This window comes from Pyxicephalus adspersus, chromosome 3 (assembly GCF_032062135.1).
Source record: "Pyxicephalus adspersus chromosome 3, UCB_Pads_2.0, whole genome shotgun sequence".
NCBI classification, from domain to species: Eukaryota; Metazoa; Chordata; class Amphibia; order Anura; family Pyxicephalidae; genus Pyxicephalus; species Pyxicephalus adspersus.
This window is the reverse complement of record NC_092860.1, coordinates 32756090-32779946: the sequence shown is the minus strand read 5'-3', so window position 1 is coordinate 32779946 and position 23857 is coordinate 32756090. Positions and strand designations below refer to the sequence as shown.

The window sequence follows — 23857 nt, the reverse complement described above, 5'->3', positions numbered from 1 at the left end:
AGTAAGGATCGTGAAAGATCCTTTCCAACAACAATTACTGCACATGTGTATCCAGCTTTAGACCTGAAGGGACAAATACAATAAAACAGCTCTCACATATGCATTCCACCTATGTATTTAGGTTTAAAGTTCAGTTGTAAGTCATGTGAACTCATCACGTCAGAAATATCAGCTTCCGCTACCACTGCTCTGATGGAAAAGCATTGCACCACCAATACTAGGAAAAGAATGACATTGCTGGAATGGGTCTACAATCCTCATGGAACAATCTAACATCAAATAATAATATCTATATGTGTAATACGTAAGAACTTGTTCAGAGTTTTTCTGATATCACTATAGCTTTCCAGGTGTTTTGCGTAGTCTTTTTAGAGCTGGGCTGGATTGCTGTTTGAAGGAACCCAAGGCATATATATGTGATCTAGTATGATTTTACAACAATGCATTTGACTTTGTGTTTCTTCTAGTACAATGTATGGTCAAATAAGGTTGGTACACTAGATTACCATTAAACTATTGTAAAGAAAAATGCTATAAATGATCAGTGTAGAACACTTTTGAAGTTACAGGTACTTGTGGCCATACACGGGGGCAGCATGGTGGCTCAGTGGTTAGCACTCAGGCCTTTGCAACGCTGGGTCCCAGGTTCGACTCTTGGCTAGGACACTATCAGCATGGGGTTTGCAGGTTCTCCCCAAGTTTGCGTGGGTTTCCTCCGGATATTCCAGTTTCCTCCCACATTCCAAAAACATGCAGTTAAATTGATAAGCTTCCTCCAAAAATTGCCCTTAGATTGTAATAAAGACATATGACTATGGTAGGGACATTAGATTGTAAGCCCCTTTGAGGGACAGCTAGTGACATGACTATGGACTTTGTACAGCGCTGCGTAATATGTCGGCGCTATATAAATACTGTGTAATAATTATAGAGACAGAGGCCAGAAGCCATGATTGCCGTGTTCCCACTCCCCAGGATGGAGTCACGTTATCCCTCTAAATTACTAAATGTCCCACCATATCTGCAGCCCATTCAGTGGGATTACAATACAGCAATGGTTGGAGATTCAGGGAGCTTGTGTCCCAGAAATATTCACCTTACAATAATCTGTCGTATAGCACACATTAAGTCAGGACTATAGGTAATGTAATATTCACCCTACATTCATCTGTTGTATAGTACATGAAGTCAGGACTATATGTGATGCAATATTCACCCTACATTGATCTGTTGTATAGCACACATGTAGTGAGGACTATATGTGATGGGAGGTCAGGCTGTGTGATAAATCCTATGGTGTACAGACAAGTGTTGCTGGATGGTGTTGGAGGTATGGCTGCAGTACATGATGGGATCCAGACATAAGGAGAGAGGGTGGATCAGTCTGTGCCTACCACCTACACCACGTCCGCCCCCTCATCCCAATCCGCAGATACTAATACCAGGCACAGCAGCACCATGGGGGAGGGGGACAAGGATACTTCCCATGGACACAGTTTGTACATTTTATACATTGCATTGTTGTATCATCACATGGTAATGGCCAAGAAGCTGAACAATACTTATTGTTACTTGGCAGTCATTTCCAGCCGCTGTGTACAAGTTGACGTGACCTGAAGCAACCTCGGAAGATAAATGCTGAGCTTTATTGGATAGATGCCAGTGGTCACATGGAGGTAACCCAATTTCATGGTCCTGTAGCACGTGACATGTGTAGATCCTGGAGCGCTGTAGTCAGACCAGGCTGGGGGGAGAAGACTTTTACATGACAAAGGCCGGTCCTGGGATCCGGCTATAGCCACCATTCCCAGGATTACTAGTGATAGATAAGGCGGGGGATGGGTACAAAACAAAGAAGAAAAACATGGAAATGGAGATCCGGAGTGACAGAGAGGACAGAAGACATTTCATGCTGGCTAGCTTGAAGGAATGGGCTCCTCATTCCATTGTATGACGTTATTATGACCACTGTGGTATCTATGTACAGCCAGCATTCTGTATATAAAGCAGTATGTACTATAAACAAATGCCATGGCACTCGTGTTTATAATACACCTTATTTCCTCCAATCTCCTACTGACAATATCACATGAGACATCCCGATGGGGACAACAGCAGCCGCTGCCTGTGTGCGGCAACAACACAACTGGGAGCCATCCACCAGCACAGGAAGTACAATGATGGCAGGATCACCCAGTGCTATGTACGGTAAGTGTATAAAGCTTAAAGTACACAGAAAAGGAATTGGTTTTGGATAAAGTAGGGAAGAGTTAGACCCCCCAGGATATCGCGGTGATCATCGTCATTATAACAGAAAGTGATAGGGAATCCATCATACAATTATTAAACAGGATTTATATAGCACCAACATATTACGCAGCGCTGTACAATAAATAGGGGTTTCAAATGACAGACAGATACAGACAGTGACACAGGAGGAGAGGACCCTGCCCCGAAGAGCTTACAATCTAGGAGGTGTGATCCAGGGACAACTATGGGATGGAAATTCGGTTCACTTTGGGGATAATTTCCCACTTCCTGTTGTGTCTTTAGCACAGGAAGTGAATGAAAATCCCCCAAGCAGAACATAGATACATTTATGGGGTTTAACCCTCCTCTGATCAATACAGAACCAAAGGGCTGCACTTACACCTCATGATTAGAAAAGATTTGGATCAGAGGCTGCTGATGCTATAAATACGGCATGGAAAAGGCAGGTAAGTAGTCACAGGTGAGGTAAGCCCACGTAGATAGAGAAGGGTCCAGGAGGGGGTCTGCCTGACTCTTATTATGAAACAGGATTTATAAAGCTCCAACATATTACACAGCGCTGTACAATACATAAGGGCTGTAAATGACAGACATAGGGGGAGGAGGGGATACTGCCCCGAAAAGCTTACAATCTAGTAGGAGGGGGTTACACATTGGGCAGCACACACCGCCCCTCCCCCTATACAGCCTGTGCTGAGGTCTTATAAACAAGCCCATTATAGTAGATGAAGTCACTAATTGGCTGCCATGGCAATGACTGCCCATTACAGATCTCTGCATGGTGACTACAGACACTGACCTGCACAGTGCGGGGACAGCTGGGATGGAGCCTCGGCCTCTGGGGTTCTGCGGGGGGCTTCACGTGACGTCACGCCGTACACACTCAATGACGTCACTCCCGTTTCTCTTGTAGCCCTCCTCTACACGTCATGCCCCGGACAGCTGCCGCTCCGACATGAACACAACACGGTAATGTCCAGCACCGGCTCCGCGACCCGGAACACTCAGGCAAGAAGGCACTGGCTGTGTAGTGAAGTCACGGCTACGTGCCGTTTCAGTGGTAAAATGGAGAGGCCAATGTAATCCAACCGAGGCGTTGCGACACTACGGAGCACCGGAGCGACACACAAATAGCACCACGACTCACCGCCGAGTAACCCGGGGGGGAGTGCGGGGAGGAGTCCCCAGGCGCTGCTCTTAGTAGTGGGCGGGGCACTAGCGTCTAGGCTGTCGAATTGAAGCGTGAGAAGATGTGTGACATCACAGGTGTGCTTTAGCAAATGAGAGGCGGGATGATAGAGGACGAACCAATCGCATCACTGTATTGTTTTATGAGTTCCAATCAGATAAGACTTTACCTGTGAGGTCTTGATGGGGTCGGCTAGTGTAGCGAAAGTACAGAGGTCGGTCCTTTGTTTGATAAGCAGGCGTATTGTCCAATGACAGAAGGAGAATCAGAAAGTCGCATTCCGATAGGATCGCGGAGCATGGGAAACTTTAGTACGGGTGCCTCATTGAGTCAAAGTCAGCAGCATGAGTTCTCAGAGAGGCAACGTGCAGCGGTCCAGGCCGCAGAAACATAAAAACGCGACAGTATATAAGAATGATAAATATGACAGCAGCTCCCGGACTAAGGTGAGCCAACTCTTCTAGTAATGTTTAATGGTAGCAGCCATTGGCAGAGGACACATGACTGCCTTAGCCTCAGGGAGCAGAGCTTCTGATCAAACAGCATGAAGACACATTGGGAGAGGGGCATTGTGTTCAATAATAATAAGGGGGTGATATTGCATGATATAAAGTCAACCTGTCGTCACTATTAAAGAAAAACTCAATTGCACCGTGTTAGATCCTATATTTACTTTTGCAGGGGGGAGGGGTGACCCATGAGGATCTCCCCTAGTATATATGTTAATATATTTATATAGCACCAACATATTACGCAGCGCTGTACAAAAAATAGGAGCTGCAAATGACTGACAGTGACACAGGAAGAGGAGAGGACCCTGTACTGAAGAGCTTGCAATCTAGGAGGAGGGGGAATTATCACACAATAGGAGGAGATCCTTCTGGGTATGAAGTTCTGTAGTTGCTGGAGGCAGCCATACATTGAATACATTATTCAATTCAGAACTAATAGAGGTCCAATGAATGTCTGATGATTGGCGCAATGTGACAATCCTTTGGTCGCGGTGACAGATGAGCCCTGTTCTGCTCTATGGAGGGGGGAGGACGAGCGAGAGGCTCCCAGCTGTAATCTCCTCCAATAAATTGCACAGCAATAGTTCCTAATCAATTTTTTGCTTATAATGATCATGATCTTTAATCTCTGTAGACAATTATCTGATGTGTGGACATAGCTTAACCTCCTGGGCGGTAAAAACAAACAGCTGATATCGGTAACCCCGAGTCACACGGGGTAGCTAAAAAAATATTAAAGAGTTACCTGGTTCTGCCCGTCCGATCCCATCCTTTGGCTGCCTCCTCTGAACGATCCCCCATTGACTGTTCTCGCCTTCCGCAGGGAGTTCAGGATGACGTCCTGTGTGCGGCCGTTGTGTTGGGAAGGCGGTGGGAATTTCAAATTATTTTGTATTGCATTCAATACACTGGATTTATGTTTGAAAGCGGTACATTGTCTTTCATGAAAATGTATTTTACAGTATAATATAACAGTATGAGGATAATAAAGTTTGAAACACAAAATCATGTCAAAGTTTATTAAATTTATTTATTTTATTATTTTGACATGATTTTGTGTTTCAAGCTTTGTTATACTCATACTAATATATTATACTGTAATAAATTTTCATGAAAGACAATGTACCGCAGTGTACATATAAATCCAGAAAGAAATGAACCGCCCAGGAGGTTAAAGTGGAGCACCACCCCACTATCCCCGTCACAGAGTGCTGCCATTGCTAGGTACAATCCTTAGCCATGTTATTACCGTGTTTCCCCGATTTTAGGACATCCCCATTAAGTAAGCCACCCCCGATTTTTAAATAAATAATTAAAATAAGACACTCACCCGTTTATAAGACAGCTCCAAATATCTGATCCTGCGTGTGTGTCCTTTATGCTGGCTGCAGCGTGTGTGTCCTTTATGCTGGCTGCAGCGTGTGTGTCCTTTATGCTGGCTGCAGCGTGTGTGTCTCAGATGCTGGCTGCAGGGCGTGTCTATTCCTGAGCCAAACTGAAAGTAAAAAGCCTGCACACGATTCTGAACAAGGAAGCAAGCTGCTGATCCTGCACTAATGGAGATCCCTGCACTTAATTACGGGTAAGTGATCAGAAGGGGACAATCATTTCATAGTGATCAGAAGGGGACAATCATTTCATAGAGTGATCAGAAGGGGACAATCATTTCGTAGAGTGATCAGAAGGGGACAGTCATTTCATAGTGATCAGAAGGGGACAGTCAATGGCATAGAGTGATCAGAAGGGGAATATGAACGGCACATGAGTGATCAGAAGGGGACAATCAATGGAACATGAGTGATCAGAAGGGGACAATCAATGGAACATGAGTGATCATGAGTGACTTTCAACAATAAATGTGTACTGTAGTCTTCTTCATGGAAAAATAAGACATCCCCTGAAAATAAGACCCAGGGCATATTTTGGCATTTCAAAAAATATAAGAGAGTGCCTTTTAATCGGGGAAACAGGGTAGGTCAGGCTGGGATGACCCCCCACGCAGGTACATGGGAATTTATTTAGTCCAAACAAGCTCCGTGTTTTTGACACCTCACCAAAGCGATCAAGCAGGTTAGGATTACGATTGAAGAAGGGATGTTGCCTGTCCGGTCCCAATTCAAATTGTTTAAATGTGGAATTTTAGTAGATTTTTTCTTTTACAGGATTAAGGTGCTTTCACTATGGTAGTGAAAACTGGATAATTTTAAAGTCCCCAAATATTCCCTTTCTGTGATGTGACATCTTCTATCCCTACAAACATATTCGTGTGCTCGCCTTCTGGGTTCAGAATCTTCAGCCAACTGTAATACATGCTAAACTTGTTCATCCCTGGGTAGCTCAATGTGAAGAAGTTTGCAAGAGAAATGTAACAAAACTTTATTGCAAAAAAAAGAGTAATATGTCTTATATGCAATAAAAAATACTAATAGAAATGTCATACTCCTTATGCTAATGTTGGAGTAAAAGTTATACCGATATTGCCCAACCTAGGCTGCAGTTTAAGTTTTGGATATGTTGGTTGGTGGTTATTGCTAGGCATGACCCTGTTACAGATATTTCACCCCACTTCCTGTCCCTGTAACAGCATTTTAAGACATTACGGGAATGTATATCACCAGGACAGGAAACACCAACAGTAATATAACGTGTCCACAGTTCTATAGAAGCCAGACACATACTACTGATCTCTGCATAAAAAACTTTCCCAGTACTGTCTGTTGTTCTTTCTTTTAATATTTTACACAAACCTTGGCTGCAGGGAGACTGCTCAATATTTTATTACTTATGCAAATTTTCCACAAAGTTGATAAAAGATGAGATGAAGAAAATGAATCTTACCTTTATTACAGTCACTAGATTCCTAAGCATTATAGGTGAACGGCTTGGCAATTCCTGTTTACAGTCTTGATGTTTGTTCTTGTGGAAAAGTTTTACAGACAGAGGTCTAATTCATCAAGAAGGTCCATCCAGATTACACGGGAACATATAGCATGGGAGGCTGCATTAAGGTGTGTGTGTGGTGTGTGTGTGTGTGTGTGTGGGGGGGGGGGGTCAGACTTAATTTGGAGACTTGGGGTTGACTGGAACAAACCTGGAATCACTGGGCTTGCTGGGATCAGTAGGCGACACATGGCTTGGTAGTCACTGGGTGCACTTGCATTTGGAGGGGGCTTAGCAGAAGTGTAGCTGTGGTGTGGGTGTGGGTGCCAGGCTGTGGAGTAGAAAGTTGGTACTCAGGTAAACAATAATGTCTTCTGATTCTACAGCTGGTAGCTGCACTGAAAATGATGTACTATTCGGAGAATAGTGAAACCCAGAAGTTTCAGGGGCTGTGCTCCCTGACACTTGGTACTGTTTCTCCTGGAGAGTATAATGCAGCAAGCTGTGATTTAAAGAGGAAGTAAACCCAAAACCAAAAAATCACACTTACCTTCAATCCCGCAGATCAGTCTATCCGTCAGGAGGTTTCTTCCATCGGGTCCTGCGTCATCCTGGTACCTGACTTCGGCCAAGCGCAGAGGGAGCGCAGGGCGCCGACATCTTCTCTCTTCTGTGTTCTTCTCCCTTCATCACCTGATCTTGCACTGCCCAGGCGCTAGATCGGGTGACGTAAATTGGGAAAAAACTTGACGATCTCACTGCGCATGCGTGAGATCTGCAACTTTTTCCCTATTGATGAAAGGGCTCCTTCTGTGCGTGTCTGAGATGCAACCAAGAGCCTCCCGGAATAATATAATTGAGAATTATAGAAGCTGTGTTGCACTTAAAAAAAACACAAACAAACAAAATATTTACTTTAAATAAAATGGTTGTCTACCCTTTTATGTAAAGTAAAAATTCTGAGTTTAGGTACATTTTAAACCATTTAGTTATTTCTCTTGGATGCTGAACATCCAGTTTGTTGATGTTTTTTTCCTTGCTGCCAAGCACAGAATGTTAGAACAGAATTTTTGTTTTCTGCTGAGGTTTTCAAGAAGCTGAGGTTCTTTGCCATACAAGAGAATTTAAAGTGGAACTAAATGCAAGCTAAAAAACCACACCTTTAATCCTGCAGATCCATGTGGGGGTTTCTCCGTTTGGGTCCCGCATTGTTCCGGTATTCTTCTTCGACCCAGCGGAGAGGAAGCGCAGGGCGCTGCCATATTCTTCACTCATCACAAGATTGGGTGAAAGAGATTACCAATCTCACTGCACATGCGTCAGATCAGCAATTTTTTTCTACTATTAAAGAAAGGTCTCGGGCATGCGCAGAAGGAGCAGCCAAGAGTCTCCCGGGATGCATGTTGTAGGTATCCTGGGAGGCTCTGTGCTCCCATCTGCGGCGATCAAGACAGAAAGGGAAGGTGCTGCACCTTTTTTTTTTTAGAATTTTTACTATATATAAAAGGATTGTCTACCCTTTTATGTAAAGTAAAAATATTGAGTTATGCTTTAAGTACAACATAGAACTTTTTCCAAAAAAAAAAAAAAGTTTAAAGGATGTCCTAAAAGAAAATGTTAAAGAACGCCAAATAATTGTAGAGGGAAGTTGAGGAATTAATGTAGGGAGACACACGTGCAGAGAGGTTCTGTGCTTTTTGCAGAGGGACAAATTCTATAGCAGAATATAAAGTGAAAAGGTGAACATTGTATTCAAAACAGATCCCCCGTAGAATATTATAATTAAAAATTCCCATCTTGCAAGATGCTACTCAAGCAACTTAGTTACAAGTAGGACATAGGTGCAGAAGGTATTGATATTTGTAAAGGAATATAGAATAGTGAATGTTTTCAGAAACTGTTGCAGCTACCAATCACAGGCCTTATGTACCCAAAAAGTCAAAAATGTTTAGGATTGTAAGTATCATTACTAACCCACTGCTGTATTCTGAGCTTGTATGGACCTAACAGTGGCTTTGGCTTGTAATTGCTTTTTGAAAGTGCAAAACAATGATGCTTTATCATTAAAGTGAAGCTGAACCTGGAAGCTTCACCATGCCAGAACCTTCCACAAGAGCACTGCTGTTATTGGACAATTTCCATATCTCCTGACATAAGCAGTAAAGATGCAGCAGTGCCTCAGATCTCACTCTGCTGATATACAAACATACTTCTGTTTAGCAGGAATTTCACATTAGTGATCATTTTTACTGCTTTGGCACAATGAAAGCCCAACCAAACTCAAAACTGCATCAGGTGAATTCTGATCGAGGTAATAAGTGAAAAAAATAGTGGTGGATAAAATACCTGTTTTATGGGCCATAAGTGCTTGCACACTGCACGTTATTTACATTCACCTGTTAATTTAGCTGGTGGAAGGACCATGTGACACCCAAAGTAGTAAGAACTATTCATTCTTCAAATCCCTACACTACAATAGAAAGCATGTGTCTACAATCTGTACTGTTCAGTTTGAAGGTAACTTACACTAATGAATATGATTGCTTTGAGAATTGCCTTGTTTAGTTTTTTTTTTTTACGTTTCTTCACTTTGTTTTTTTGACTTTTTAAGTTTTGTTTGACTTTTTAAGTTCAGATTAACTTTAAACAGTAAAACTATGAGTAGAAATGAGCTTCCCTGTAAAATAATGAAATAAATGGAACAATCTTCCTCATCCTTTTCAGCTTGCTGCTACTTTCTGCTTCATTAAAAGAGCACTCAGGACCCAACTTTTCAAACTGTCGTTTTCTGTGTGTGACTTGCAACCCCTATTTAATGTACAGCGTTATGTAATATATTGGCGCTATATAAATCCTGTTTAATAATAATATTAAAGCCCCAAGCATCAAAACAAGGGTGCACAACTTCTAACAAAAAAAAAAAACAGCCACAAGCAGAGTAAAAAAAAAATTGTACTCTGCCAATATGCATTGGAAAATGACCCATGCTATGTGCGTAGGAGCAGTGGTCTCTCTGCAGGGGTCTGGCATACCCACTACTAAATCGGAACTCTCAAATCCATGCAAGGCCTGACCTTTGCTTATTGTATAGTTCTAAGTCTAATAAATAAGTTTGTTTTTTGTTACCATATCACTATTTTTGTGTAGACCTTTAAGTTACCAGCTGTCCTTTGAGCTGTATTGCTGTACTGGTGACAGGGTAGTTATGTTTTGTGGTTGTTTTTTTAGTACAGTTGTGTTGGAATATAATCCTCTTAAAAATTAAAGCTCATTCCGCCTACCACGTCTTATTATACTGCGGTTCTTCCCTAACATAATTTTGCTCCTAATGAGCACAACAGTGGGATGTCACTTGTGTAATAGCTCTTAATAATCGAGTAAATTGATCTTTCCTATTTTCTGTAATATCCTCTCCAGCAGCATCATTAGTCACAACTTTACTTCTCCCACTTACTGTACTGTCACCCTCACAACACCAGGTACTTGGAAGGCATTACACTTTTTAAAGATTAATTTTTGTACAAGTACAAGCAGTCCTTTTATACAAACCACAGCGTGAAGCGTAAACATAATTTTCTGAAATTATTTTACTGCGTATATGGAATGACAGCGCTGTGTATCCTTGTGTTACATAAAACTATCTCTTGTGCCATTTCACTGCTGCTAATAAACTGTTGGATTTTTCATCTATTTCCCTTTTTTTTTTTTAATGTGGGTTTCCCAATGATGGTGATGACAGTGCATCATGTGTGTTTTATAACCTTATCAGGTGCCCATGTGACAAAAGTCACTCTATAACAGGAAATCCTTATTACTGTAAAGTTTGAAAAAAATAGAAAATCTTAAGGTCACCTTTGGGCCAAAACTGCAGCCTACCCCTCCTTCCAACCCACCATGTATGTTTATTTATTTAACCTTGTCCAGTTAAGTGATATTCTCCCCTTCCAATGAATTTTCAATCCTGATCCATTACTGATCCATTCCAGGTTTTGTGGTTCACCCAGCTTCACTAATGACAATGTATCCTCTCCAATGTGGCTGCATAGTGTGAGCAGTGTTGTAATACAGCTGGGTTGTATTTTGCCACAATGTATGTTGTCCTATACCATCGTAGTAACAATTTGAGATACAATTCCCAATGTGTGGCATGTTTTGTGTACCTAAAGATGGAGCGTATACCTTGCCCTTCCGTATATGACATACCCAATTCACTTTCCAATTTCAAAATATGGGCTGAATCAGTAACTTCCTGTAATAGAGACCTGACACTGCCGCTTTCTGTACTTATGTTGAGTGAATGATCTTGTATTCACCCCCTTGTGTAGTGAGTGTGTCTGTTGGGTGATCGCATAGCTCTAGGTATGTGCAGCATTATCTGGGTGTTTAGTGCACACATAGCAGACCTATATCCCAGCTGTTTGGGATATATATTTTTGAATAAAGTTTTTTTAGTATCTGGTGTTGGGCTTAAAACGGAACTAAAGTTAAAATAAAGAATATTACACTTACCTTTACTTCCTTAAATCCCTCTGTAGCTCTCCTGGTTTCAGTACCGCCTTGTCCTGGTTTCTTCTTTTGTCCCGGCACGGGCACGGGATGGGGAGACATATGATGTATGTATCCCAGGAGGCCCTGCGTTCCCATTCAGTCTTTACCACCATTTGGAACCCCTACTATAATTACTATGTCCACATCTTGCAGAACGTTCGCTTGGTGGTTAGCAGATAGAATGCCTCTTACTTTATCAATGTTACAGAAAAAAATAAAATCATTGGTGTCAACAAAACTGACCTGAATTGTTCATTCCTTAAGGAACCCCCTTTCAACCTCTGAAAGAACCCCGGTTGAGAATCACTACCCTAGTTACTAGCATTGGAGCTGCAACATACATTAGTGGGAAAAGCTGATCTGAAAGCTCCAGTAGAGCTCATTGAACCCTATATTAAATATCTTAGCAGCATACCCAGACCATGACCAACTGTAGAGTAGAATCAATGTAAGGAAACAGGATCTGTACATTATCCTTAAAAGACCGACTGTACATGGTGATGTGAATCATTCAGGCATCTAATGCAACAGCTAACAGGTGTATTGGCTAACTCCTCAGAAGTCATAACGTCTTGCTTTAGGCATGTTGGAAAATCACATTTATTTGGTTATTCTGTTCTTTTAGGGTGAGTTCCATAAATGTCCCTAATTTTTTATTACACTTCATTGTTGTCTAAATTTATCTTCTTTTAAACATAATTACACAAGGACCATTTTTCCTTCCAGAAGCTTTGAAGCCTTACCCTCGCTATACATTTTTGATGTGCTTTTATTGAGCCTCAGATGTATGATTAAGTAGCTTCAGTCATTTAGGTGTGTTAAAGTCAGTATGCGCTTCTTGTTAATCCATCTATTGTTTTGTTTTTAGTTATTAGTTTGCTTAAAAAATGTAAGATTATCTGTATACACCTGGTTAATAAAGTCTGTTCTTTTGTATTGCAAAAAACCCAAGTAGTGATTTCTCGGTGCTTCTGACATAAATGTTTAAAGAACTTTCTGGTTATTCTACATACTTCGTTATTAATAACTTTTATACAGTTTGTGACCTATGCTAATATAGTAGAATGTTTCTTACAGAAGGACACATTCGCTGCCTTTTGTCCATTCTGGCACAGTGTTTTTGCTGCGACTGACATATATTTTTTTTTGGCAGTGCAAATGCAAAATTGTGAATTGCTTTGCAGCACAAATGTATAGGCTGACAATCAAAACAAAGTGAACTGTAACACAACAACGAATATACAGTTCATTGCCGTCTATTTCACATATTTGGTGTCTGGTAAAACATTGTGAACAGGACAATCTCAATTTATTAATCCCCTGGATCAGTTACAGCCTGACAGAGCATCTAACTCTTCCCCACTATTTATTCAAAGTGAAGAAAAAATATATTTGTGTGGACAAACATTTAAATTGGCATAAACAATATAATGTAGACTGCTTAGAAAACATTCAGCATTCTGATATTATAATCTTTGTATCATAACTGCAGATTCATTTGTATTAAACCCTAAAGTAACACTTTACCATGCTACTTATAGTTATGAGTGCAGTAATTTCAAGCCCTGGATATGCTGCTTCAGAGATTCTTTGCCTGTCTGGGATTAGATTAGGGGTACCAATAAACTGAAGGTGAAGTGTTAAGGCATCAAGGGGTTGTGCATCAGTATTTGACATCTAGGGATAAGTGTAGGAACATATTGTCATATCCGTGTTTGATAATTGTCAGTCTGCCTGCATTCACATGTATTTGGTTCTTCTAAAATCTATTAGGATGCTGTATTATCAAACAACAAATGGAATATCAGAAATGTAATATAAAATAGATTTACAGTCTTTATAATTAGACATGGCCTTTAAAAGAAGCACATGTATATGAATTACTGCCACATGATGATGGTGCTTATGAAGTAACCAGTCTTGGCACAAAAATAAAAAAATAACTCGTTTTATGAAGTTATAAAAAAAACAGTGTTTTATCACTTGATTTCTAATAACACTAATTTTTTGGAATAAATAGGAATTCAGAAAAAACATTCTTGGCAGAGATTTGAAAGTCTTGTATTCGTCATCAATATGCTAATCTTTAACATTTGCATATCTGAATTAGTAACGTCAGCCAGTCTGCCAGTACACTGACATTTGAAGCCACACGTTGCTTATTTTGAAGAATTTATTCTTTGTATGTAGTATCTCAACCCCTCTAAATGATCTCATTTAAAGTAAACCTGTTATAAAGAAAATAACAGGGCTTCCATTGCCTGATCTCCTCCCGAAAATTCTTTGTCTGAAAGTTATGTTGACCCTTTGGCTTCTATTTTACTTCAAATCTTTCTGAGTCACTGGCTTAATACAAATATGTAGGTCAGGAAAGACTTGTTTTCTGCATACTTGTCAGTGACTCAAATTCTTGATGGTAAAAGGTCAGCATGACAGCAAAGCAGCTGGCATTTTTAAAAAAAAAAAAGAGCAATTAAGTTCTGCAATTGGCAAGCATCCTGCAAAGCTAAGTCTAAAATGATCTACTGTGCCAAATTACTTGAAAAGTGAGGGGTTTATAGTGCAAAGTCCTGCATTCAGCCCATGATTGCCTATTGTGCTTCCATTGTCTCTCAAAGGTGGTCTAGCTGCAGGCAGAGGATTGCACTGGATGTAGCATGCTGCATTTTACTGCCAAAGTAAAACGGGGCTTTTTAATGTCAGCTGTCATTTCAAATTCAGTAGTAATGCAGTCTCTCTGCAGCAATCCCTGGACTCCATACAAAAGTTTAATGCTAAATTCATACGTCTATAGCTTTAGGGCTGTCTTGAGGTATTCCCATCCAGGTCACAAGAGGTGAGGTGAGAAGCATGTGAATATGCTTGAGGGGACAGACTCAATAAAGAATAGAGAGTGATAAGTGACATGTGTTGACTTAAAGCTGTTGATCTGATTAATAAAATATCAATCTTAGAATATGATCCTGTCATTAGGTATAACAATTGTGTTGGTGGTCCCCGGGTTACATATGAGTTAGGGACTGTAGGTTTGTTCTTAGGTTGAATTTGTATGGAACAGGTACATTGTTTTAAAAAATGCAATTAGGACAGATGTTTGTCTCAACATATTATTAGGCAGCATGGTGTCAGTTACAGTATAGAATCCTCACACTGAGTTAATCACAAACAAAGCAAAAAAATATATATATCTTTATGGAGCCTAGACATTCATTAACTTCTGCAGCAAGCCGTGCTTTGATATGCAAAAAGAAACAACTGCAGAATTTGTCTTGGTCATTAAAGAGTAACAAGAGGCTGCAGAAAGAGCTCATCCGCCTAAGATCACCCACAACCTGAGCTGAAGATTTCTTCTGCAAGTCATGCAAACCGCCCCCCTCCAAGCCTCTGTTCTGCACAGGAGTGAGCAGGGAATCCTGTTCGTATCTAGGAGTTGTCCGTATGTCGGATGTCCTTAACCCGGGAACTACCTGTATTGGCAGGTTGTGTATGTGTTATTCATTTTTCCATGTTGACCAGAGAACTCCATTTGAAGTGTGCATTGTTTACTTTTATTATCTCTTTTTCTCCCAACATTTAGAAGATAAATTCCAAGTTACATGATGGAGTTTGCCAACACTGTAAGGATGTACTGGAATGGAGGGTGAAGTTCAGCAAGTACAAACCACTGTCTCAGCCTAAGAAATGGTAAGTGACAGCGTTGCTGTAATTAGCATCCAGCCATGCATAGTTGAACTATTTGCTAAAGGTTTCTCCAAGCTTCCAGTTAATGCCTTTGGGAAAAACATGAATGAGTTTGAAAACAATAAAGCTTTTATCTGAAATCTGAAACTTCTTCCATAAAGCGTGTGGCTGGAACAGTAACTGTGCATTTAAAGTCTTTCTTGAAAGAGATCCATCATTAAAGCAGATTATGTGGTAACTTTAAACATAGCCTAAAATGGAAATACACCTGAAAGACAGCTTACCTTTAGGCAATGTTACAGATCCTTTTAGCTATATGGTACGTGCTATCCAGAATATTTGGCTTATGAAGATTTTTCTTTATAAATAGATGTGAATTACTGCACGGTACAATTATTACATTACCTATAATAATCACTACACTAAAATAACATACCATAACCTCTTATGTATTTTCTGTAACCTTCCTCCCAGTATTGTTCACGGAGGAGGTCCTTCATAATTTATTACACAAAAGGATATCTACAGAAGTTTAATGCCCTGGTCAGGAGGCAAACACCCAAACCAATACTTTACGGGCAAAAAAATAAACATTTTCACTCCCACTTTCTTCTTCTTTTTTCTCTCTTTTTTTATTTTTTTACATTTTTTTTTTGTTTCTTAGCTATGGGTTTGAGTATATAGGACAATGGTCTTCAGGTGAACCCCTGCTTTAATTACTAAATTCACAGCTCACATTATATTACCATGGTGCTCACCAGGAAAAATCCAACAATGCTGGCCAGTGGGAAGAATGTCACCTTATAGATAGCCAAAAAGATCACTGGCATCACTTTAACTGACCTGAGAGACATTGCTCAAGGAACCCCTAGCAACAACTGGGGGAAACCTCTGGTTTCACGGGACCAAAATTAAATACCACTGATCTGAGGCCTTTTAGCTTTAATCTGTGGGGAGTTTCTCGCTTCATTTGCTCATTTTGTTGGAATCCCAACTTCACATCATGGTTTCCAAGTTCTACATGTCCATACTTTTTCTGGATTTTTGGAGTTTGCTATGTACTTTTTAGAACTGAATACAATACTCTTGTACTGCTAATCCTAAAGAAGAGTCTACTAGATATTTCTTCTTCTTTTTTTATTATTTGTTGTATTACCCTTTACAATACCTTAATAAACAGATTTTTTAAAAGAAGAAAAAGGTTAAGTGTACAGGATTGCAAAGGATCTCAAGCATATACAACACCATTAGTTGATCAAGGAGACATTTTGAGTTACACTTCTTAGTTACCTGATTTTTAGTGGCCAATTGTATGTTGAATCCCCATCTTTATTCTAGCTAATAAAACTTCCTTACTGTCCGCTTTTTGCTTAAAGCAGAAGTAAACCCAAAACAAAAAAAAATACACTTACCTTCAACTCGGCAGATCAGTCTGTCTGTCAGGAGGTTTCTTCTATCGGGTCCCGCGTCGTCCCCATATCTGTCTTCAGCCCGGCGCAGAGGGTGCACCAGTCACCGACATTTTCTCCTCTCTTCTTCCGCGTTCTACTTCCTATGTCACTTAATCTCATACTGTGCAGTAGATTGGGAAAAAACTTTCTGATCTCACTGCCCATGTGTGAGATCGGCAATATTTTTTCCCAATTAATGAAAGGGCACAGAAGAAGCAGCCAAAAGCCTCCTGGGATGTGAGATGTAGGTATCCCGGAGGCTCTGCGCTCCCATTCATTCTTGATTGCCTGGGGGATCGAGAATTAAGAGGGCATTGAGGCATCCTTTAAATGTTGCGCCTAAAAAAAATCACAAACAAAATTTTTACTTTTAATAAAAAGAGTTGTCTACCCTTTTATGTAAAGTTTAGGTACACCATACCTCACCTAGACACATATCAATTATTGTTATGTGCTTGTTTTGGGTGAGTAGCTGAAAAACATAAAAACAGAGACAGCCAGCTAGTAGTTAGAAAAGGGGGCAAATATTTGTACACCTATATTCTCATTGTGGCAGGTGTACAGTCCACAGTTCCACAAAGGTTTTAAAAGACAAAGTACTAGATCCTTTCAGGCATGAAAAGTGTAGAGATATCTTCTAGGAACAAAATATCCATAAAGGCTAGGAGGCATCTACTAACCAGACAGCACCATAAGAGACCTAAACTATGCAGATTGTACTTGTTATGGGTGTGGGAACCCATTCAATTCAAATATGCGTTGATCATGTAATGTCACAGTGACTCACTGAGCTAACACTATCTAAGAATACAGCCAATTCACATGGGTAACATAAATTCTCTGAGATGACTAGGCCTTTTTAGATGTGGATTTAAATCCACATTTAGAAACAAGATTCTTTTGATTTTCATTTTTAATGTGGTGTGGAGATTCATTATTTGAGCATGCAGAAGCTGGTTGTAAGCCAAACATAGACCGGATGCAGTTCTGTAGCCAGTAAGGATTATACAACATAAACAATATTTTCCAATAACTAGCTGGGCTTTTATTTATTTTTTTTTTTGACAGTTTCACCGAAATACATATAGCCCTTTGTGACTTTTAAAGGGTGCAGATGATGCAGATTTTGTAGCACCTGGTTTTCAGTCATCCATCTGTGTTTGAGCACAGGTTATTATTTTGACAGCTGATTATAGAGGTAGTTTGAGCAGTGCTTGCTCTCTAATAATACTTTGTTTTGGTTTTACGTTTTCTATAATTGTTGTAAGCGAGGATGTTTTTATCCTGCTAATCAAAAACCCCAAATTTCCCTTCAAAGGTTTTTTTCGACTACACTTTTGTTTTGGATGCTTAGAGCACCATTACCTCATCTTGTCACCAGAAATGTTTTTAATGGATCCACTTGGAGTAAGTTGTGTCTTTGTAGTTACAAATAGGTTTGCGGATAGGTGGGGCATTTAAAACTTAGATATCCCGTCACCAGTTTGCATAATTTATATTCAGTGAATAAAACCCATGCAGATGACATAATTTTTCTTTGAAATGTTCTTTCTTCATGCAGAAATGTGTTTTTAATGCATTAGGAAAATTACACTCTCCCTCCCTCCCTCCCTCCAGTGGCATTGTGGTCCCATGTGGCATTTGACAAAACCACAGCTAACAGTACCAAGACACCATGCAGTTATGTGAATTGATGGCTGAGATGAGAAGGTGCAGAATGTGATAGGAGCAGGTTTTCCAATCTGCTCTATTTTGGATGGGATTGAGCAGTCACACAACAGGAATAAAGGGTCACTATCTGATGAACGCTACAGATTTTAAAGACAGGATGGTGGTGCCTAGCCATGATCTGTTGGATTTTTGATAAATGCAGAAGGAGGTATCTGGCTGCCCAGGAATAGTCATGGTACCGTCTGGGTGAACGTAGCCTGTCCTATTCTGCTCACATTGATGCAAAGCTTTGTGTGTGTTTTAGTTTAGACTGGCATAATATCTTCTGTCAATCAATGTTAAGTAGGTCTTACTGTAGTAATGTAGTCTGTTTTCACATGACTCTTCCCACAGTTCTGCCTTTAAGTATTTCAGATTGAGTTTTATGGAGGACACACCTTTCTTTTTCACTATTACACAGTTTTAATAGCACATCCAACACCTTGGAAATAAATATGTGATCCTTAGTTCTCATTTGCAATAATTCCGAAAATTCCTTTCCAATAATATGTTTTTTATCTTGTTTTTTTAGTTTATGCAGCCAATTCTCTCTCCCGTGAATGTGCCTAAATTCATCTACTTTTAAAATATGCTCCTTAGCTTATTTGTGGTCTGAAACAATTCAGTTCATAGAACAGGAATCTCTTAGCCCAAAGTCATCATTTCTAATTCATTCATTCATTTTAAAATCTTTAAGGAAGCCAAAAAAATGTTATGCTTCATTTGTGTTACGCGATTAGAAATTTTAATCTCTGTCTAATTTTAACATTTCTACTGTTTTTTTTGTTTTTTTTTAATGTTTAACTGCATATGTGGCACAATTAATCTGTCTGCTGGTACTGTAAGATTGGGCATCAAAGCATTATCCGAATCTCTTGGCTTCCAATTTAGTCATACTGATGTATTATTCCAATTTTAAAGATAAATGCAAATGTCTTTTCAAGTTAAGATCTTTATTATAAGCTTTACATTACATTTCCTAAAATTGGGTAGTGGATTGACAAATATAGATGCATTGTGTCTAAATTTAGATAAAGTACAATAAACCACTGTAGAAATTACAGCAAAAGAAGGCTTAGGTCCTGTTTCTTTTATACTGCGGGACACCAGGGTACTGAATATCAAAACTTATAAAAGCTAGAATCCACACTGATTGTGATTAAACCTGGTTAAGGATATGTAAATACAGGAATCTAAACTGCAGTGCAAGGACACACAGATTATTTCTAAATTATATTAAATGTATAGCGAGTCTGACCATACCTTCTAAAAATACATTTTCACAGAATTACTTGGAGCTAATGTTGCTTATATGAATAACATTAATTTAATGTCAGCTTAACACAATTGTAGACATTGCAAATTTAGTCAATTTATGGGGTTCACATACACTAAAGTAGGTGATCCAAAACACAAATGATAAAAGATGATAAATCATTACAATTATGTTTTGTGGTTGACACACTAATTTGTAGCACAATCTTTTCTTTTTTTCATTCCAGTGTTAAATGCCTACAAAAATCAGTGAGGGATGCTTATCACATCATATGCAAACCATGTGCTATTCAGCTTGAAATTTGTGCCAAATGTGGGAAAAAAGAAGACATTGTTGTGCCGTAAGTAATGCATTGTAATTATTTGAAATACGAGAAAACTTTATACCACTTGTGGTGGATAGGGTGTAGAATAAAGTAAGGATATTGTTGTGAACTAACACCACATGCTCAGATTTAAAAGTTCACAGAAGGCTGCCTTTCTTCCACTATTTTCTGAAAACCCAATTTTCCTTTCAATTCAAAGTTAAGCTCCAGGCAAATTATTTTTTTTTTAATTTTGAAAAGAGGAGGAAAAGAAAGAGCTTTTAACACAGCGGTAGTGTAAACTGTTCCCTAAAGTGGAACTTTAGTTTGAAACAAATTCTAGTAAGTGCTCTTCCATCACTGATTTGTCAGTGCTGGAGGAGACCCAGCACCAAGTGGGCCTGCTAAGTTCTGCAGCTACTGGCCATTTAAGAAATGTCATTTCATGTTTTATCATATGACCAGTGTAAATTGTTCAGGTTTGTGATATGTTTACTTGAAATGGTAATATATATGTATACAAAGCTTGACCCTTTTTATTTAAAGCTGCCACTGCCTTTTTCATGATTTTCCTTTGTAATTATAGTTCACATAACGTTAATCTAGCTTTATGTTGTATTTTGTACTTCCAGACTACTTTCTAGTTGCATAGTGATGCAGATGTCAAATTAAAGTTTTGTGTCCTTCCTCAGACTTGCATTGGAGAAACATGAACATCATAGCATTACTTAAATTCCTTGTGGTCTGTTGAGCAGTTCAAGTTCAATGAAACCAGTGCACTTTGTGTGAAATTAGTTAATTGTTCAGAGTCAAACGATTCTTCCTTCAGTTAAAAAAAAAAAAACTAGTTGGTAAGGTATTCATTGTACTGCCTGGCCTACTGCAATTATCCTGAAGTCACTTTTATGTCTGGAGAGACGTCTATGTCTATTAAAAGTAAAGAGCTTCAAACCTGCCCACGTTGCCCAAGTATTTCTCAGTAGGCAGGGAAAGGAGGACACATTATTAGTAATTTACTTTATATTTTAGTATATAGTATAAAAGTAGTTCAAGATAACTGAATAGTTACGCTTATTTCATTCACTTAGTATTTAGTTTCTCAATAAGCAGATAAGCAGGAGGGTATAACGTTTTCTTTTTTTTTTTTTAATATAAATAGTAGAGTAGTTTTGTTTATGACTATATCTAGAGTGAGATTAAAATAATGTCATTTATAACAAGCATTTATGACACTGAAGAAAACAATAGAAGGCCATGAAAAGGCATCTATTTTTTCACTTTTTGCACTTTATTGTGTCCTAGGTAAAGCCAGCATCTTTTATATTTTCTTTATTTTAGCTTTTCCCTGGATTATTTTAAAGCCCATTTGAATTCTTGCTATTTTTTTACTGTTGTGCAGACAGGCAGCTTGCACAGTTATTGAATTTTTTTTTGTTTTGAGTGCTGTGGGAAGGGGTTACCAAACCCTGAACTGAGAGCATATAGGGGAGTCAAGCTAAAGCTCTCTAACACAAAACAGCGGCCCAACCCTCCAGTGGTCAGACACCCCTCCAGTCTGTTAATTGCAGCGGTGTTGGGTGAAGAATAGCCATTGTCATTCCACTGCAGAGCTCCTTTGTATGAGTTGCAGTGACTTGTGGTGAACATATTATTTTGAACATCACTTAAAATTTTAGTACAAGATTTGCCAGCACATATGAGAGTCAAACTGAAACTATCTCACACAATATATTTAGGTATAAACTATACTTATCCTTCTAATATTAAAGCACATTTAACCCCTAGCTATGTATTACTGTAATGCAGTCAGGTTTCAAATACAATAATAAATATGGGGCTCAATAAAGCGGAACTAAACCTTTAGGCCAAAATATCCAACCAGGCAGGCTAAGCAACGGCATCCCTTATCTAAGGCAATGATTTAGGAAAATAATAACAAGATAGTTTAATATAATACTCAGGATTGTAGGTTTGATTGCTGTTTCACTCCAGCCCTTGTTTGTACAAACAAAAAAGTGAGAGGAAATTCTTCAGTGGGGACACAGAAAAAAACCCTTTTGTTCTGGCTGGGATTCAACTTGTAAAAGCTCTGGTCTTCTTTTCATCATTAGAAAAAGCTCCTGAAAGACCTGAAATACCTGTTCTAGTACTGGTGTAGGCAGAGTACAGGAGCAAATCCCACACACATGGTGCAAGTTCAGCAATAAACTTTGTTGGTACCACTGCAATTATATATTTTATTTTGCCACTTGAAGCCCTAACTGAAGGCAGCCTATATTGCAGATCTTTAGGTAGGGGAGAATGGTGTAAAACTGTCCTTTTGTTTCTTGGAATGTGCCAATGAGGCAACCCATCACATTTATAAATCATTTGGAGGTGCAGGAGAACGCAGGGTAATGCTGAGATTCCCTAAGTTTGTCATTTGCATAAAAGTGTATCCCAGTTTTGAGCTTTCAGTCTACTTTGCAGGAAAACTAACCTGTTCTGTCTGATTTGTAGCATCGTGGAATCCTAAATAAATCATGTTCTGTCATTTCATTGTAGAGTTGTCAGCGAAAGCCAAAAAGACACGCCTACAGCAGGGGAAAAAGCCGACCAAGACAGCAATACAGATGATGACTTGGACTTTGATATAGACTTGGATGCCTCAGATGACGAGAGGGCAAAGAAAAATGAATCTTCATGTAAAAATACAACCAATGTTAACAGTTAAAGAAATTCCTCTGTTACACAATGTTTCCAACAACAGCCGCATTCTCTTTTTTCATTTCAAATGTATAGCACACAAACTCTTTACATTTCATGGAATTTTAGGTTTTACAGTATCAAATATTTCTACATTCCATTGTACATTCGAGAGACAAGAGGCCAAGGCCAACGTCTTTATGTAGAAACATTTGTTTTAATCATATATTTAAAGTATGCTCTAAGAGCAGTTGTGACATCCATGGTATGTATTTTTTTACCCACATCCAGTGCTGAGATCATACTTAACCTTTGGTAATTTTACAACGGATATATACCTTGGGACTTAACACTTCTGTACAGTTTCTGATATTATCTACATGAAGCAGACTGCAATTAGAGCTAAGCTGGTAGTGTGACTCACTACCTTTATCTTGTGGAATATGTGTTACAAGGTATGTGTGCTATGTAGTGGAAAAAAAAGCAAATATCACAGATCAATCATTTTCATATCAAAGACAAATGAAACCATGGTGTATGATTCATTTTGGGTAATCATAGTTATCTTTTTGCACTGTTTCTACATGGACTGAAAACCTATAAGCCCAATTGCTTTTCCTTCAATTAAGCGAGGAAATACTAGCAGGACACTATCAATACGATGCAGAATCACAAAAGAATGGTGTTTACCCTGTGGAAATATTATTTCCGATATGTTCGGGAAAGAAAAACACAAACAATGCCTTTATGTCTTTTTTGTGTTTTTCAGTTAGAACTATTATCCATAGGACCCCTTTAAATAGTGTGGTGCTTATTTTTCTTTAAGCCTTATTCATATGCTTACACTGTGACCACAACACACAGCTTATCCTTTGCTCCTGATGAAAATCACAAACTGAGTGCTGAATATAGGAATGCTTTTATTACCACCAGCAAACTCCTTCCTAGGTATGGTGATTTCCCTAAGCCCCTTGAATAAAAAGGTGACTAATGCATGTTTACATCCAGTACAGATGGCTTTGCTTGCTTGCCTGTGATTTTTCCTTGGTAGGGAGCAGAACATCCCTCCCAGTAATAATGAAGCTATTTCAAAGGCATGAGAGAACTGAGACTGTCAGTCTGTAGACAGACATATTAATAGCCATAATTTATAAACCCATCAGCCTCTCAGGGATATGTTTTACTGAGATTATTAAATTGGCATAACTGTTCATTAGCTTTCTTATGCTATATTTACATCTTTGTCATGTCTGTTTTTAAGATTTACTTTTTGCTGTGAAACATTGCTTCATATTGTGATAATGTAATACATTTAAATAAAGATGTGTGTGGGGACACTTGGTAAAATAA

At 39.1% G+C, this 23857-nt stretch overlaps 2 protein-coding genes across 3 annotated transcripts in view; one reads left to right on the top strand and one right to left on the bottom strand.

Annotated features, from left to right (window-relative positions):
* ABHD17B (abhydrolase domain containing 17B, depalmitoylase) overlaps positions 1-3513 on the bottom strand; it is a 25147-nt gene extending 21634 nt beyond the window's left edge. The window contains exon 1 of the mRNA XM_072404158.1: positions 3071-3513. The gene's annotated coding sequence lies outside the window, so the exon portion shown is untranslated. The remainder of the gene's footprint in view (positions 1-3070) is intronic.
* On the top strand, positions 1900-23857 carry C3H9orf85 (chromosome 3 C9orf85 homolog). Of its 2 annotated transcripts, XM_072404159.1 has the most exons (5): positions 1900-2208; positions 3185-3240; positions 14978-15084; positions 19745-19858; positions 22367-23857. In XM_072404159.1, the coding sequence occupies exons 1-5, from the start codon at positions 2103-2105 to the stop codon at positions 22533-22535; spliced, it is 552 nt and encodes a 183-aa protein (XP_072260260.1). In that variant the 5' UTR covers positions 1900-2102; the 3' UTR covers positions 22536-23857. The 2 variants fall into 2 exon arrangements, with proteins under 2 accessions (XP_072260260.1, XP_072260261.1); XM_072404160.1 differs by lacking the exons at positions 1900-2208; positions 3185-3240 and adding an exon at positions 3546-3906.

Bases quoted from the DNA above. Each gene is read 5' to 3' on its own strand.
- C3H9orf85 (XM_072404159.1), top strand. From the start codon at position 2,103: ATGGGGACAACAGCAGCCGCTGCCTGTGTGCGGCAACAACACAACTGG. The intron at 2,209-3,184 runs GTAAGTGTATAA...TTTCTCTTGTAG, and splicing joins ATCACCCAGTGCTATGTACG to CCCTCCTCTACACGTCATGC. The intron at 19,859-22,366 runs GTAAGTAATGCA...ATTTCATTGTAG, and splicing joins AAAGAAGACATTGTTGTGCC to AGTTGTCAGCGAAAGCCAAA.